General features: G+C 40.9%; 1 protein-coding gene across 1 annotated transcript; it reads right to left on the reverse strand.

Moving 5' to 3' along the window:
• Positions 1–2473: 2473 nt before the first annotated feature.
• LOC129062770 (heterogeneous nuclear ribonucleoprotein A1-like) lies at positions 2474–3475 on the reverse strand. The gene is given in 1 exon segment (XM_054563813.1): positions 2474–3475. A coding segment is annotated over 1 exon segment (963 nt). The 5' UTR covers positions 3456–3475; the 3' UTR covers positions 2474–2492.
• Positions 3476–18121: the final 14646 nt, after the last annotated feature.

Raw genomic sequence — 18121 nt, forward strand, 5'->3', positions numbered from 1 at the left:
TCTCCCTATTTCATTTTGCTCTGCTCTAGTTCGATATTAATGTTACTGCTGATATCAACCTTCCCTGTTACATAATTTAATTTCAAAGCTTTATCAGTATTTTTCCCCATTAAGATGTGGAATTTCCTTTGTTGACATTCTGTCTTTTATGACTTTCCCTTGAGGCGGGCTTCATGCAAAGCTCCCTACCTGAGGATTCTCTGCCTCTTGGGCCTGGTTCCATGCAGTTATGTGCTGCACACACTTGCAAATGATAATGACAGTCCAGATGGTTAGTACAACAGAAGAGGTTTTTGATGAGCATTTTGCAGAGCTGTGAAGATAATTAGTACAACTTGGTTTATTAAGAGTTTTCCTCAGGGCTTCCTTCACTTCTTTGTTCTTCAGCTATAAAATCTGAAAGTTCAGCCTGGGGCTCACTGGTAGGTAGAACATGATCACAGCTTTTTCCTTTCCAGGGTCTTGCCTAAACCATTGCATACATAAAATAAAGTTCGAGTCCCAAAGATCAACCCAACTGCAGTTATATATGAGGCAAAGGTAGAGCAGGTCTTAGCCTGCCGACCTGATATGCAGATATTTGAATGACCATGCTGATGAACAGGTAAGTGAACAGGATCACAGACAGTCTGGTCAGAATTATAGAGAGAGCGACTCATAGGTAGTAGCAGAATTCATACATAGCAGTGGCTGTTACAGGAAGCAATCCACTCGGTCAGGGCCAGCAGTGATGGGAGGTCAAAGAAAATGAAAGCAATTGATGAGGTGCTCAGAAGGAGCAGAAGACAGTGAAATGTGTGCATAGGATTACCTTTGTCAAACCTAAAATACCCAATCACCAGCTTCTGCCAGATATCTTGGGAGTCATGATGATAGCATAAAACAGGCATTGACAATGGGTACAAAATAATCATAAACATCTGAAAATCTAACCAGTATTTCCAAAGATAAGACCTTAATTTTATACAAGTAATATTTTAGGATTTTAAGCACTGGCTTCCCACCACCACCACCAGCTCTCCCAACCCAATAGCCTGTGTTCCTTGTTTTACTGCCATGACTCAGGAAGCTTCTAAACTTCTAAGTAGAATTTTTAATTCATTAAAAAAATAAAAGTGTTGACAGTAAAGTTTTCAGTTGTGAGAGACTGTTGAAACATAAAAGATTTTCCTTGAAATGCCCCAAATGGATCTTTTTTAAAAAGATTTTATTTATTTGTTTGTTTGTTTGTTTGTTTGTTTTTAGAGAGAGGGGAAGGGAGGGAGAAAAAAGAGGGAGAAACATCAAGGTCTGTTTGCCTCTTGCACACCCCCTACTGGGGACCTGGCCCACAACCCAGGATGTGCCCTGGCTGAAAATCAAACCTACGGCCATTTGGTTGACAGGCTGGCACTCAGTCCACTGAGCCATACCGGCCAGGGCTGGATCTTTTAATATAAAGAGCAACCCTAGAAGACAGAAGGCAGAGTTTATACCATGAACCTAAAATTCACACTATGATAAAGAGTCGTTTTCTTGTTGAAAAGGAATAAAAGATGTTATCAGCAGGAAGGAGAGGAGAAAAATCAAAGGGCATCCTGACTAGATTATAGGAGTTGTTATGGAGGTGTCAGTGTCCCCAACACCCCCCAAACCCCAGTGAGTCCCAGAGAGGTCAATAGGTCATATAAGCTCCCATCTCATTTTTTATATCTGAAGGAGAGGATATTAGTGCCTCACTTTCTTTTTTTTTTTCCAAGAGGATATTAAATCATTTATTGATTACACATGATAATGGATAATACACAAACTTCATTCCCATCTATAATTTTATCTGGTACCATAATTCAATTTAGATATATCGCATAGGATGTACAAACAACCATTAACAACCAAATAAACTCCATGATTCTGCTTGGGTGACCCTTTTAATGCTGAACTCCAGGTCACAACATACTAACTTATCAATTCAACTACACCAAGGTTTCTGAAGACAATGGTTTGTGTGCCCAAGGAGGTTGTAAATAAATTTCAAATGGAATCTGGCATCACCCTGATGGAATTCTAACTTCACACTGTTGGGGTAATTTACCAAGATGGCTTCAGAGTAGACCAACTTTACACAGCACATTAAAAAAAAAAAAGACACATTTATTCAGCATCATATCAGACTATTACATTTAACAATCAACAGCATGGGTGCAAAAAAAAAAGAAAGAAAAAAAAGAAAGAAAAAAAAGAATAAAGAAAAACTACATTAAAAACCCTTTGTTGGAATGCTTTACACTTTCCACAGAACAGAAACTAAAATAACCTGTTATACAATTAGTCACAAATACAGTCCTCGAGTTTTTTGCCCATTCACATGAGTATTGTCTAAAACGTGTCTTCTTTGTGGCATCCGGTCTCTGCCACCACTGTGCTTGGCTGAGTTCACAAATCTATTGTAACCTGTAGCTTCCTGTCACTTCTCTGGCTCTCCCTTCCTGCTAAGCTTTGTTTCCTGGCAGCAATTAAAACCTTCTGCCACCGCCATAGCTACTGCTGCTGCTGGAACCGCCATAGCCACCTTGATTGCATGGTTTGACAAAGTATTGGCCTCCCCCGCCATAGGGGCCAGAGCTTCTGCCTCCAAAGTTTCCTCCTTTCATGGGTCCAAAATTTGAAGACCAATTGTTGTAATTGCCAAAATCACTGTAGCTTCCGCCACCACCAAAATTGCTTCCATCATTCCCAAATCCATGATAGCCATCCCCACTGCCACCAGAACCACCACCACCACGGCTGCCCCCAAAGCCGCCTCGACCGCTGAGGTTTCCTCCACAACCAAAGTCGTCATTCCCACCAAAACCACCTCCGCGACCACCTCTGGAGTTTCCAGAACCACTTCAACCTCTTTGGCTGGATGAAGCACTAGCCATCTCTTGCTTAGACAGGGCTTTCTTTACTTCACAGCTGTGGCCATTTACAGTGTGGTATTTATGAATGACAATCTTGTCTACAAAGTCATGGTCATCAAAGGTTACAAAAGCGAAGCCTCTCTTTTTGCCACTGCCTCGATCAGTCATGATTTCAATCACTTCAATTTTCCCATACTGTTCAAAATAATCTCTTAGGTGATGTTCTTCAGTGTCTTCTTTAATTCCACCAACAAAAATCTTTTTCACAGTTAAGTGGGCACCCGGTCTGTGAGAATCTTCTCTTGACACAGCCCTCTTTGGTTCCACAACTCTTCCATCCACCTCGTGTGGCCTTGCATTCCTGGCTGCATCCACCTCCTCCACAGCGGCATATGTGACAAACCCAAAGCCTCTGGAGCGCTTGGTGTTTGGATCTCTCATCACCACACAGTCTGGGAGCGTTCCCCATTGCTCAAAATGGCTCCTCAGGCTCTCATCTGTTGTTTCAAAGCTCAAACCTCTGATAAAGAGCTTCCGTAGCTGTTCCAGCTCTTTGGGGGACTCTGACTTAGACATGACAACCGCAGGAGAGGAGATTTCACCCATGCTTACTCAGAGACGTCCACCGGCAGAAAGCTAGGGCCTCACTTTCTAAGGCAGTGGCAAGCCTTTTAGGGATTCTCTGCATCCAACAAGGCAGCATAGCAACTTACCAGCATTAGATGATAGACGCAGAGGGACCAAGAGTAACTTCACACAATCCTGACACCTCAGTATTAAAATATCGATGAGCAGGTTGGAAAACCAAGGGGACTTAGATCCATACAAAGAGAATACAGAGTATACAACAAGGTCAGGCCAGAAAGTACCCAGCCATACACTATGAAAAATAGACACATTTATTGCAGAAGATACAAGATACAAGAAGCGTTGTACATAAGACAATGATGCCTCAGTCCCCTTCAAAGTAGGCAACTTAGGACCTCACACAATTCTCCCAGTGTCTCTTCCACTGCTCAAAACACTCTGCAAAATCCTTTGTTGGAATCACTGTCAGTTGCTCTCTCGTATTTTCCTGAATCTCATCAACAGCCTGAAATCTCTTCACTTTCAAAGGTGATTTTAGTTCTGGGAAAAGACAGAAGTCACAGGGCACCAAATCTGAGCTGTAGTGGGGCTGAGATACCTGGGTGACTTGCTGTTTTGCCAAAAAACTTTGTACAAGAGGCGATGCATAAGCAGATGCATTGTCATGATGAAGCTGCCAATCACTCATTACATTGTCCTCGAAAGCCTTCTGAATCCTCCAAATAGTTTCCCACAGAGGAATGTTCAAGCTTAATGCAAAATTTGATGCAGATTTATTGCTCTGCTTGTTCAGCCATTTTGAATGTGACAGCCACACAGTAAACATACTGACTCTATGGCATCTACCACCCCCACTGATGAGTACAGTGAAGTCATCAGTGTTCACACATGCACTCTTGAGTCCACTCTCATTGGCTGCCAGGTTACATGACATTGCTCAAACCATTCTCATTACATTAACAATGGCTGGACTTTTTCAGGACATACCTGGTATGTCTCTTAAGAGAGAAGTCATGGTTGACCATAGAAAATGGCAGATAGAAGCATATGACAATTAGAACCAGAAAGGACTAGCTACCACTGCACAGAGGACAGGAGGAACAGAGGAAGTTGGCTACTCCCAATGCCAGGATGATAAATAAAACCCCTGGGAATTTACCTCACTCCCAGAGGAAAGAAGGAAATAAAGAGGAGAGAGAATTTTGACTGAGTTTAAGTCCTGAATGGGCCATGTTTAAAACTGAAAGTGACTGAGTTACCTTGGATTGGAAGGGATTCTTTTCTTTTTCTGCCTTCACTGGAAAAAAACATTGAGGTCACTTAAAATAAAGTAGTTATTTTTGTTGCATACATGTATTGAAACTGTAAATTATAAAACTATTATACCTACCACAATATACAGCAAAAATACCAGCTGGGGAGACAAGAATCATAGAAAAAAGTAAGAGGCACAAAATATAAATATCTGTTTAATAAAAAGCTCAAGGAGAATATACAAAGAGGATGATAAAATTAAAGAAATAGTAAGAGAAAATTTCCTTGAGCTTAAAAAGAACCTAAGCCTTCAGCTCCAAAGAGCTCATAAAGATCCTGATAACAATATTGCAAATAAGACATATTTCTATACTCAAGGGTAGGATGAGAATCCTACACATTAATGGAGGAGGAAAAACAAACAGAAAAAACAAGTGATCCAAAAGAGGACAAGAAACAAACTGCCATCAAATTTCCATCTACTGTGCTGAATACCAGGAGTCAAGGGAAAGAAAATTGTCTATAAAGATCAAACAAAATGATTCTGAATTTAAAATTTAATTCCCAACCAAACTATCATTCAAAGGTTAATTAATTGTGTAAGACACATTCTCTGACCACAGTATAAGGCACACAGCAATTAACAAAGGTCTAGTCAAAAAGAACATTAACCATTTTTGACATACTGAAATAACCTGTTCAGTTACACTCAAGATAAAGTGGAACTCATTCTGAAAGTTCAAGCTATTTAGGCATAACTGACTAAAGAGGTTGGGGAGTCATGAAGCCACAGGAGGCAGTAAATGATCAAGACACTTTTAAATAGAACCCTTGGAAGAAACAGTGTTTATCTTCTTCCATGCCACAGACATGGAGCCTGTGTTAGGTGGCAGTGTGTCCCAACGGAAGGAATGCATGCACTCGTCACACAGTCCACAAATATCGAATATTTACTGGGTACTTCCTAGATGCCAGGCTGTTTTAAGCACTGAGGATACAGCAGAGAGCCTTGCCCTCGTGAATTTACATAATTGTGGAATGAAAGAAAATAAGGCACAAAAAGGAAACATTATGTCAGATGGTAATCAGAGCTATGCAAGAAAATATAGCCATAAAGGCTGTCAGGGAGGTTGTTTGCCATTTTAAATAAGGTGATCAAGAAAACCTCATCAGAAGATGATATTGTGTTGGCCAATGTGTCTCAGTTGGTTGGAACTTCCTTGTGTACCGAAAGCTTGTGGGTTCAATTCCCACTCAGGGCACATACCTAGGCTGCAGGTTCGATTTCTAATCTGGGCGCATACAATCCCTGGTCCAGGCGTGTACAGAATGCAACCAATCGATGCTTCTCTCTTGCATTGTTATTTTTTTCTCTCTCTTCCTCTCTCCCTTCTCACTCTCTTTCAAGCAAAAATAAATAAATAAATAAAGTCCTTGGGTGAAGATTTAAAAAAAGTGACATTTGAACAATGACATAAAAGAATCAAAGGATAAGTTAGACAATTTCCAGAGGAATAGCATTCTGGTAGAGGGAACAGCAAGTGCAAAGGTCCTGAGGTGAGACCACTCCTAGTGTGTTCAAAGATCAGCAAGGAGTTCAGAGTCTAGGAGAAGAAACAATCCTACAGAAAGGAACTATTTAATAATTCAATGTGACCATGACGACGCTGGGAATTATTGTTAATTATGGGAAACTGTGCCAGAATTCAGCTGTGAGGCTGCAGAAGGAGAATGTTTGGTATGCCTGGAAACAGCGGGGCAGCAAGGTCAGTGTTAAACTAAACCATTGTGCACATGACAAGTGAAAAAAAAATGTGATTTGGCAGCATTTGGATGGGTGTGGATGAAGTCAACCTGATCGGTTTCCTCTCCTGAAACCCATTCGCTTTTCTCTCAACAGTCTCTTTCCCTCCTTGTTCATTGTCCTTTCATTTCTCCTGACCTTTGCTCTTTGACCGATGGTAATCTCAGGCTGAAGGTGCAGAAAAACAGCACTGTATGAGGCAGCCGGTCCCCTGAGTCCTCATCACCGTTCCCGTCTCCATTCTCGCCACCATCCTTGACTAGCTGTTAGTTTTCTGAGTAAGTTCTTAATCTCCCGAAGCTTCCAGTTCCTCAGCTGTTTATTTTACCCCACCCCACCCCCTAAAAAATATATGAGGAATATCCTGACTTAGCCACCTGTAGACAGAAAGCTGGAGGGATTTTAATTTGGTGATTAGCCTTTCTTTCTACTTTTCTTTCCATAAATTCCTACCAGTGGCTAATATATGTTTACCCTCTCCCCATCCCATACAAGCACAGGGAAGATGGGTGGAATAGGAATATTCTCTATCTTGGACTTGGGTCCAGCATAAGACTCTAGTAGTATATTCGGCCCCCAATGCTGTTGTGTTCTATCAATGGCTGACCTGGGTTCCCAAGAGGAAGTTATTGCTGATATTGGGATTCCTTACATGTAGATGGCACCCTTAATGTGGGACTAGAAAAGGTTTCTCTTCTCTCCCCATTTCTAAAGGCATTTGCCCTGTTGCGCCCTCCCTGACAATGGTTGAGGGAGCCTGAGTTCTGGTTCTGATTTGTCCCATGAGGAGTCGTCTGCATTCCAGGGTCCAATTTCCTCATTTGTAATAATGACACGAATCACAGTCTCTGCCACTCTCACCAGCTGTGACCTAGGAGAAAGACGTTTTGTAAATACAGGGCTGCCCCCTCCACGCTTTACCCAGAGATGGTATAATGAGAACCTATTCACCTAGGGAAAGACAAGCCCCATTGTAGCCACAGTTTGCCCTCCTGGAGTCAGGTGCTTCATCAAGTTTCTCCCTTTAATCTTTAACACAAGAGAATCCCTAGGGAAAAATAAGTAGGACAAGTGCATTGTCCGGAGAAGCAATTGGCACAGTCTGCAAGTTGGCATGACCTTTGCCAGCTCTCTGTGGCTGAGATATTGTGGCAATTCTTCTTAGCATATGATGCACAAGCATTCTTTATGAATGCTTCTCAAAATGTCCAGGCAAGGAAAAGGAAAGAAACAAGGTCAGGAAGAAACGCCTTAGATAAAGATGGGACCAGGGAGGTGACAGGCGGAAGCCACCTGCACATCATTATGTTGTCATTTTTTTACTGTGGAAGGTGCTCTACAGAACATGGGCTGAAACTTACACACACACCTGCACATATTTCTTGCCTTCAAGAATTTTATAGGCTACCATGTAATCAATCATTTGACTGTAATTGTAATTTTCATATATGTAATCAATCATTTCCACACCAGGACAGGAATTTAGAGAGATGATTCCCAAGGAAGTAGCATTTGGACTGAAGCTTGTCACATAAAATTTCAAACTCCCTATTCTTCTTGCCCTGCCTTATTTTTCTCCAGAGGAATTATCACCTTCTAAAATAAGATATAATTTACTTATTACATTTATTGTCTATCCCCCATCACCCCTATGTTAACTCTGACCAAGGCTGCTCCTTCACTTTCTTTTCATGCATCATTCAAATGCAAAGAAAGAAAAAAAGGTCAGGCTCTTATATTTGCAGAGTACCTTTGACTTTTCAGAGCACTGTCCCATCCATTTTCTGCTCGCAAGAGCTCTGGAAAGAACAGATTATGCTAGAGCAGCAGTATAGAAGGGGATGGAGGAGGAGGATGGAAGGTTACCCAAGGCCATTCGCCTAACACCCACCAACCTTACAGAGATGTCGTTAGAATCCCTGCGGATATAGGAGAAGTACTCAAACTACAAAAATTATTATTTCATTTTTATTATATCATTTTTAGGGGGAAAAATTGTATTAAATTACATTCTTATACTACCAACTGGCACTGTGAATATTTTTCTGACCTCTTCGCTTTTCCTGCCTCCTTACAGTGTCAGAAAATAAAATCACCCTTCACTTCAGTGCCTTAGCTTTCGCAAAGCCCCGGGAAGATCTTTTTCTAACAGAGGGTGGCAAAGGCAGCTTCACTAATGCAAGGCTCCCGCCTATTCCTTGCTTCTGAAACAATTTTGATAGCAATTATAATGTATTCACTGACCATATCCTTAGTAGAGGTGCAAATCAGAGACCTGGGTTTTCCCAGCCTGACCACCCGTTGTTAGAATGATACTCTTTCTATGCATCATTACAAAAAACACATTCAAACAAAGTGTAACATTTATAAAAGATGAAGGGTGATTTTCTCCCAAAAGTTAGGACATTTTTGCTTACTGCGATTTATTATACTGGTAACTGATGTTAATAATGGCTTGTTAACATGTTACAGTTACAAAGAGGGTTAGAATAACTGTTAGGAGCCTGCCTCAAGGACTGCCGCTTTTTCTTGTTTCTCCAGGATATAAATCGAAAGGTTCCATGTAGGAATTCAAAGTTCCATGCGGGAATTCAAAGTCCATGAGGCTCTTCACGAACCGACTCCTGGCTAAGTGCCTGGGGTAAGAGAATTTGTTATACTTCGGGTGGGGAGAACAGAATCTGTTAAAGATGTCTCAATTCCTCCAACCTCTCACTGATCTATTGGCGAATTTTTTGATCTGGACTCCTGAGATATCAACTCTGTGGTTTCTGTATTTTCTCACATGGGACGTCTGGACGAGAATTTGCTTCTATTCTGCTGCTGTCTACCAGAGGCCGCGAGGTGCAACCAGCGCTCTAATATCCTGATATTCAGCCAGCACGACTCCTCCATTGCTGTGGGCACGTGGTCTGAGTCCCAGTGGTAACAGTGCGCCACCAATTGCTTTGCCGGCACTTACCAAGGAATGAATGCCAGCCTCTGATCCTCGGATGGGGAAGTCTCCGCTGTCCCCCACAGTGTTTCAGATGACACCACATTTTTTTCTAGAAGTCTAGTGTGGAACATGTTATTCCCGATAATCCTGATTTTTATACTAGTTAAGATATGTGGACGCAAGTATCAGAAACCAATTCAAATGAACTGAAGACTTTTACGGAAGGACGTTCAGCACGGCCTGAGAGGATGCTCACAGAACCCATCGGCAGCTGTGCAGCCAAACCCAGGAAGCACAACTGCGGAGGAGCTCTCAGGAGGCCAGGCACTGTTTCTTCGTCTCTCATCCCTGCTTCTCGCTACGCAGCAACTTCGCATTTCTCTACCCCTTGAAGAACTGTTTCCTTCGCAACCCGGTGGGCATGGCCGATAGGGTGAATGACAGCTCCCAGTCACGTACACTGTGAAGTCCAGCCCCTTAGAGCAGCCAGTCTTTCATAGTTGCAATTTCTAATTCCTGCAAAAGGGTCTCAAAAATAGCCCAGCTTGAGTCAAATGGGCTTGCCTTCCATAAATTGTGGCCGTGCAGGTGGGGTCACCTTGGTTATTGAGCACCCATTTCTGTTCTTCTCTATAACATACCAGTTGCTGGAAATTAGAGAATAAAGCATTTGAGAGCTTTATTATCAGCCTTGGAGGTCTCTTCAAAAGGATGTGATGCAGCAAGGACAGGGACTCAGTGCAACTGTGTCATCATAGATGTGATTTTGAACTGCTACCTCTGTCATGACCTGCTTGTCTTAAAATGGTCCTTAAAGAAAACATCTAAAGCACAGCAGACCTGGGAAGCCATGTTAACATCTTATGACCTAGACTCCATCTGAATATGCAGCAGACAACATACCCAAGAGCGTATCTGGCCTCTGGTGTGTGGACTCTGAGTCAGGTTTGCAGTACAGTATAGCACAGTCCTTCCAAGCTCTAATGGGCATGCAAATTACTAAGGACCCCCTTAAACGTGGACCCTGACTTGGTGGTCATACAGTAGAGCCTGAGAGTCTACATTTCTACCAAGCTAGATGCTGCTACTACGGCTGCTGGGGATCCAGACCAAACTCTGAATAGCAAGAGCAAGAAGAAAATGTTAGGAAATAAGTAGGTTATGTTCTCCTTTAATTATGGAAGAGTGGCATTTTCCCTGGAATTGCGGATGAGAGTTAAAGGAAATGGTGGAAGATGAGGAACTGAGGAAAAAGCATGATGTTAGGGAATTCCAGAGACTAAAATCAATTATTCAGAAGGATCTATGGTATTCCTTTTAATGTACATATAAAAAGATTAAAAGATTATCACTAAAATAAATAAAGTAAAATAAAAAAATCTAAAATTTTTAAAAAATAGTGTGTCTAGCTAGTTGACTCATATTTTTCTGTAGAGAATTTTAATCAAGAACATGGATGGACCTTGCAGATATTACGCTAAGCAAAACAAGTCAATCAGAAAAAACTATGAACCATATGATCTCACTCACATGCAGGATATAAAACTGGACTCAGGGACACAGTCCGCAGTGGGTGGTTACCAGACCGAAGAGGGTGGGGAGTCCATACAGGAGGAGAGGGCCTAATATACGGCGAGAGAAGACGGTTTGACTTTCAGTGGTGGGCACACACAACAATATACAGATCTTGTACTATAGAAATGTACACTTGAGACTTACAAAATCCAATCAGCCCAGGTCACCCCAGTAAATTTAATAAAAAATTTAAAACTCAGACACTGTAGTCAGTTTCATAGAAAGAATCTGAATTGACTTATCATGTATATTTGAAGGTTTGTAATTGTGTTGAGCCTTTGCAAACAGAGGAAATTAGCAAAAAGAAGGTCCCAGAAAGAATCAGAGTGAAGAAAAGATGAATCAGACCATAGCACCCCTGAGACATGAGAGTGAAGCTTTGGTTCCCCAGTCACTTCTGGAACCTGGTTCCCATGAGGTCTAGCTGCAATTCAGTTCCTGTATCCATGAAATTGGATATTTTATCATTACAGTAAAATTTCCCACTTTTATCAAGCTAGCTTAAGTAGATTTCCTTTTGTCACAACCAACAATCCCTGATTAAGGGAGCCTGACAGGGAAGTGAGGCCCAAAGAGTGGGAGGATATCTCACGAGCCTTTTAGCTGAAGAACTTAGAAGAGTATCAACTCATGCACCTACCTGTTCACATCTGCTTCTTCTGTCTTCTGAAAATGAAGTCCTCAGAACTTTCAAGACCCACATGAATCAAATGCTACTCCAACGATTCCATAATTTCCTATCCTTTCCTCCTTCCTTTCTCTCAACCATTATCTTTGTTACTAGAGGATAGGGATTCAATGATGAGCAAAAGAGATGCAACCCCTGCCCTGGTGTCATTTATAATCCAGCTGGGGACCAGATGGTAATTAAACATTAAATAATTGCTCAAAAATGTAAAATTATACTCTGTCAGGGGTTGCAAAGAAGAGACATACATAGCTATGAGAGAGGAAAGGGAAGTCCTAGGTCTCCTGAGGAAGTGTGTTGAGATATGACTGTCGTTGAGAGCAACTTGTGTAGGAGGAGCAGAGGGGATGACCTGGGCAGGCCCTGGACTGCAATTAACCAAGGCCTCATATTTAAGAGACTGGAAGAAACCAGAGTGACTAGGGCTTGGCTAAGAGGAGAATAGAAGAGTTGGCCAGGGCCAGGCTATGTAGGGTTTTACAAGCCTTGTTCAGGGTTTGGTCCACACCTTAAGAGTAACTAAAACCTATGATCCAAAGTATTAGGTTGACTCATAAGTTACTGGAGAAAAATCCATTATCCTATCAGGAAGTCCAATCTTTTCTGTTCTCCAACATCCACAGACTTCTCCCATTTCTCATGTGCTGATAGTTTAATAAGCAATTATATGGAACTGAAAGTGTAATTAATATTTATTGTCACAACCAACTGTATATAACTAATTCTGGAGCTTCTTCCCTCCATCAAACCCTAATTCTTCCTTTATTATATCCTCTCTTCTTATATGCTGAGTCATATTCTAGTGATATACTGCCACTATTAATAATCTCTCACATTTATATAGCTCAGGAAATTGGAGAGCCAAGGATAGAAGAATTTTGAAAGGTCATCTAGTCCAGACACTGTGATATTCTATATGCAATTTTTCTTCTATGTGAAACAAGAGTTGCAAACTGGTGGGCCAGAAGAGAAATCCAGCCAGCAGATAAATTTTGTTTGGCCCATTTTTTAAAATGTTTCTAAAATAAAGAAACTTCACATTTAAAATTTTATTTTTATGTTTTCTTGAAAAAAAAATCTTTTAACTGAGGGTGACACTTGGCTGGAGCTGAGAGGTGCTTGCGCCTTCAGGCAGGACGGAGCCTCCCCCATTCACAGTCCCTCGCCCCTCCCTGTTGAATTATCTCCAGCCCAGTTGCTCAGTTGCTTGACTCTTGAAGTTTGTCTCTTCTACATTAATGCCCAAGATTCCCAAAGCTGTATGTTTGAGCATCCCTAGGGAAAAAGAGCTCACCACCTCCAAACACAACCCGTTCCCTCTTTGAGCCATTCATGCCAAGGCTCTTCCTTAAACTCTGAAAGCCAAAGCACCACCACTGGCTCTAGCCCATCTCCTTAACACTAGACAAAGGAGGAGCTCCCAGGGAGTTTTCTCTATGACAACATCCTCAGCTCCTTGTCGAACTTGGTTTCCAGTTCCTTCCCCATCTTGTTTTTCATTTTCTGGACCTGGTCCACTCTGTTTTTATTCCTTTTAAAGTATAAAGTTCAGAGATAAAGGTTTTCCTTCTGACAGATCTAGCTCACCCCTTTATCCTTTAGAATTCCATTCAAATACTAATTAAAGGAGTGTTTACTAAACACGTTCCAGATGCGGGGCACTGCCCCACGTTGGCCAGTAAGAAAAGCTCAGTGCCTCCTTCCTGAGGCCCGCGTTCCAGCGGGGAGACAGCGGTGCTGAGAGAGCCTCCAAAGAAACAGAAAATAAATTCCAAATGCTTCTAATAATTTGGACATGAAAATAAAATAAAATTTAACAAATCTAAGCATAAACATGGGTGAATAATTTGAGTATCTTAGAGAGGACTTTCTAATCACAACAGGAAACTTCAAAGCTACAAAGGAAAAAAAATGGATAAATCTAGTTACATTACATTTTAACATTTTTGGCAGCTCAAAACACCACACACTCAAAAGACAAACTTGGGGGAAAATTTGCAGCACAAATGACAGACGAAGGATTGATTTCCCTAATATACAATTTACTCTTACAAATCAATTGACAAAGCCCATAAAAATTTTACAAAAGAAATATAAATGATGCAAACAAATGAGACAATTCTGAGCCTCATTAATAATCAAAGCAATACCAGTTGAAACGATGAGATATTGCCAAGTAAACATTGGCCATGATATTTTACATTTGCTACTCCCTGCGGCTGTCCAAGCGTCCGGACTCTGGCTCTCCCATTCACTGCACAGCCCTTTGCAGGGAATTCAGAAATCAACTTATTTTAAATGTGCTTCTTCTGCCATTTTAATTGTTCTTTTCCTTTATTTCTCATGCAGCCTATCCCCCATCCCATCGCGGCTTCCAGCGCTAGCTCACACCTGCGCCTCCCCAGATTCTCATACCAAACCTCTTGATTCTTTCTACTTCACCTGTAATTTCTGAGACTAAGGACCTCTGTTCTCCTGGCTTAGAGGATTTCCACGAAGCTTGTTTGGTTTTTTTTAAATGTTCTGGGAAACGCAACGATGGTCTAGTGAACTCCATAGTGTCCCTGCAAAGGTTCCTGATAAAGGGGAACTCTAAATGGTCTGGGGTGCCTTGCGACCCCAATTGCCTTACCTACTGTAGATAATGGTTCCAACTGGAAAAGAAATGTAAGCACCTACAGCTCCTGGGGAAACTGAGTAATATCACAACCAACACAGTTGTGTTAATGCCGGGGGTGGTTCCATGCAAGGTAAAGAGGTGGAAACTAGACATTAATTCACCGACCACATCATCTAGAAGGGTTCTTGCTCATTAGAGACTAGTTGTGTCCACATGGTTATAATGAGATAATACCACTAGATCTATCTTCCTCCAGCAAGTTTAGCGCAGACCTTGTACCTAATGAATGCACCTATTATCTGTGCAGTCCCACAAGCCGTAAACAGAAGAGTTTTACTTTATATTGTTTGTATTATGAAAACAATATTCATGATGAAGACAGTTTCACTCTCTTGCAAGTTTGGATTCATCCTCCTTGAGGAGTGTCCCCTCCCCCAGGTAAACTGTGAAAGTGAACAATGCGATACTACCTTCCCAACAGCAACTTTAACACACAGTTGCTACTTAGCTGCAGTAGCTGGGATTATTTAGAGTCCCAGGCTTCATTTTCTCCATTGATAAAATGGAACCAACAGCTTAGGGAAGGAAGAAGAGTGGGCCCGAAGGTGAGTTCAGAGTCCTCTTCTGTCGGTCTTGTGACTTTTTACGCCACACCTCCTCTCATTGTACTAAGGATTGCAGCAACTGTTAGTTACGTGCTTTTTTTTGAATAAATGGTGCTGGGAAAACTGGATACCCACGTGCAAAAGAATAAAATTAGATTCTTACCTTACACCATATACAAAAATTAACTCAAGATAAATCAAAGACCTAAACATAACAGCTAAACCTATAAAATTATTAGAAGAAAACTCAGGGGAAAGCCTCAGGATACTAGATTTAGCAATGATTTTTTACACATAACACCAAGAGTACAGGCAATAAAAGAAACAATAGATAAATTGGACTTTATCAAAATTAAGCATGTTGTACATTAAAGGACAGAGTTAACAGATTGAAAAGGCAAACTGTAGAATGGGAGAAAATATTTGCAAATCATATATCTGACAAGGGATTGCCATTCAGAATACATTAAAAAAACTCATACAACTCAACCACCACCAAATTTTTTTTCAGTAAGCAAAAGACTTGAACATACATTCCTCCAAGGAAGATACACAAATGGCCAAAAGGCACATGAACAAATGTTCAATATCACTAAACATGAAAGAAATGAAAAATCAAAACTACAATGAGATACCACTTCACACCCATTAGAATGGCTATCAAAGAAGAAAACTAGAAAATAACAAGTGTTGGTAAAGATGTGGAAAAACTAGAACCTTAGTGCATTGCTGATGGGAATGCAAATGGTACAGTCACTGTGCAAAATAGTAAGTGGTCCCTCAAAATGTGAAACAAAGTTTTACTATATGGTCCAGCAATTCCACTTCTAGGTATTGCACCCAAAAGAATGGAAAACAGGGATTTGAACAGATTGGTAAGATTCATAACAGCATTATTTACTTGAACAGATTCACAACAGCATTATTTACAGTAGCCAAAATAGGGAAACAACCTAAATGGCCAACAAAGGATGACTGAATAAAGAAAATGTAGTGTATACCTTTGTAGTATATGCAGTAGAATATTATTCAGCGTCTAAAAAGAAGGAAATTCTGACATTTGCTGCAACAGGGATAAACGTGAGGACATTATGCTAAGTGAAATGAGCCCGTCACAGAATGACGAATACCGCGTGGTTCCACTCACATGAGGCATCTAAAGGGGCCAGAAGGGAAGGGGTAATGGGAGCTGTTATTCAATGGATATAGTTTAGATGACATTCGTTCTAGAAAGGAAATTATTACCTCCGAGCACTTCATCCAGTACCTCTGACACAGGGAATTACTCATTCATGTTATAAAATTGCTGTCTCCAGTTTTTTTTTTCCCCATAGCACTCAACACATTTTAGCATACTATGTATCTTATTATATCATTTACCTATTTATGATACTCAGTTTACTGCCCACCTCCTCCATTAGGATGTGTGCTCCACAAAGGAAGGGAGTTTTACCTATTTTCTTCATTGATATAGCTCCCAAACTGCTAGCAATGTGCCCAGCATACAGTAGCCCCTTCAGATTAGTTAATTTATTGCCCTGGCTGGTGTGGCTCAATGGATTGAGTGCCAGCCTACAAACTGAAGAGTCACTGGTTCGATTCCTAGTCAAGGCACATGCCTGGGTCGTGGGCCAGGTCCCCAGTTGGAGGCGTGCAAGAGATAACTGGTCCATGCATCTCTCATACATCAATGTTTCTCTCCCTGTCTTTCTCCCTCCTCTTTTCTCTCTCTAAAAATAAATAAAATCTTTTTTAAAGATAACTTTTTGATAAAGTATAAAATAGTTTAGACTATTTCTATAGTGAAAATATGAAGTAATAAGTGTAGACAGGTTATTTATACAGTATCTTTTGGAGGGTTTTCAAAACCCAAAAAAGCACAATTACTAAGGGTAGAATCAGAAAGAATTCAGATGTTCATTCCATTACAAGGAAAAAAAGTACTTTTGTTATTGCTGTTGCTGTCGGGGGTTTTTTTGTGTGTTTGCAATATTATGTTTTAAATAAGGATAAAGGCAAGTTGAGAAAAAGACACAATGTTCTTTTCAACAGTTTTCAGAACAGTTCATGGTTTTGAAGAGAGATAAGTGAAAACAGCTGAGGCCTTCTTTCCCAATAGGATTAAAAGGATGAATTGTGTAATGTCCATAAAGCACCTTGGTCTCCATGCACAAGCTGGCAGACACACCACAGGGAAGCAGGCAGCCTACTTTCCTTTCAACTTCTGTCAGCTTTCCCCAGTTTCTCAAGTGATTTATCTTCCTACACTTTCTGTCTAAGGGAGATTCAGAAGAAAATATTGTTTGAGGTTTGAGTTCAGTATCGGACAAAGTGAGATTCAGAACCTGGAGCTATCACTTGAAACCTATATAATCCGATTAGCCAATGCCACCCCAGTAAAATTTTTTAAGATTTTTATTTATTTATTTTTAGAGAGAAGGGAAAGAGAAGGGGGGGAGAGAAATATCAATGTGAGAGAGAAACCTCGATGGGTTGCCTTTGATACATGCCCCCATCTGGGGACCGAACCTGCAACACAGGCATGTGCCCTGACTGGGAGTCAAACTGGCGACTGACTTTTCACTTTGCTGGACGATTCCCAGCCAACTGAGCCACACTGGTTAGGGCCACTTGCTCCAGTAATTTTTTTTTTTAAACCTAGAGCTATCTTATCCTCTTTGAATTCCATCACCAATTTAAAAAAAAAATTTTTTAACCAAAATGTTTCGTTTTCTTTTTTACCTTCTACCACTATTGCTTCCAAAAATATACGGGAGGCTCATGAGTGGGAGAGGGGGGTTCTGGGGCCTAAGCAGCTTGTGATCATTTGCACAAGACTATGATAACATTATGCCCTCCCTGTAGGTGAGACAAATAGGCTGTGAGCAACAGGGGGGACACGAAAAGAAATCTGAGAGGTATATCTGTACTGTATAGGGTTGTCCCCACGACAAAAAAAGAATTTCTTTGTGGTTGTTGTTGATCTTATCAGAAGTGTTATGACTCTCCCATACGATAGCCATACCCATACACAAAAACAAATATATAAATATACACTTGAACCAAAGAGCCAAGATTATGTATTGTGTGGGCTATACTCCATTATTCCACCCTACACTCATGCCCTTATGTAATAATTTAGTTAAATTGACTTTATACCTGCATTCATT

Source organism: Pteronotus mesoamericanus, unplaced genomic scaffold (assembly GCF_021234165.1).
Source record: "Pteronotus mesoamericanus isolate MK-2021 breed Mesoamerican mustached bat unplaced genomic scaffold, CSHL_Meso_final scaffold_83, whole genome shotgun sequence".
Taxonomy (NCBI): domain Eukaryota; kingdom Metazoa; phylum Chordata; class Mammalia; order Chiroptera; family Mormoopidae; genus Pteronotus; species Pteronotus mesoamericanus.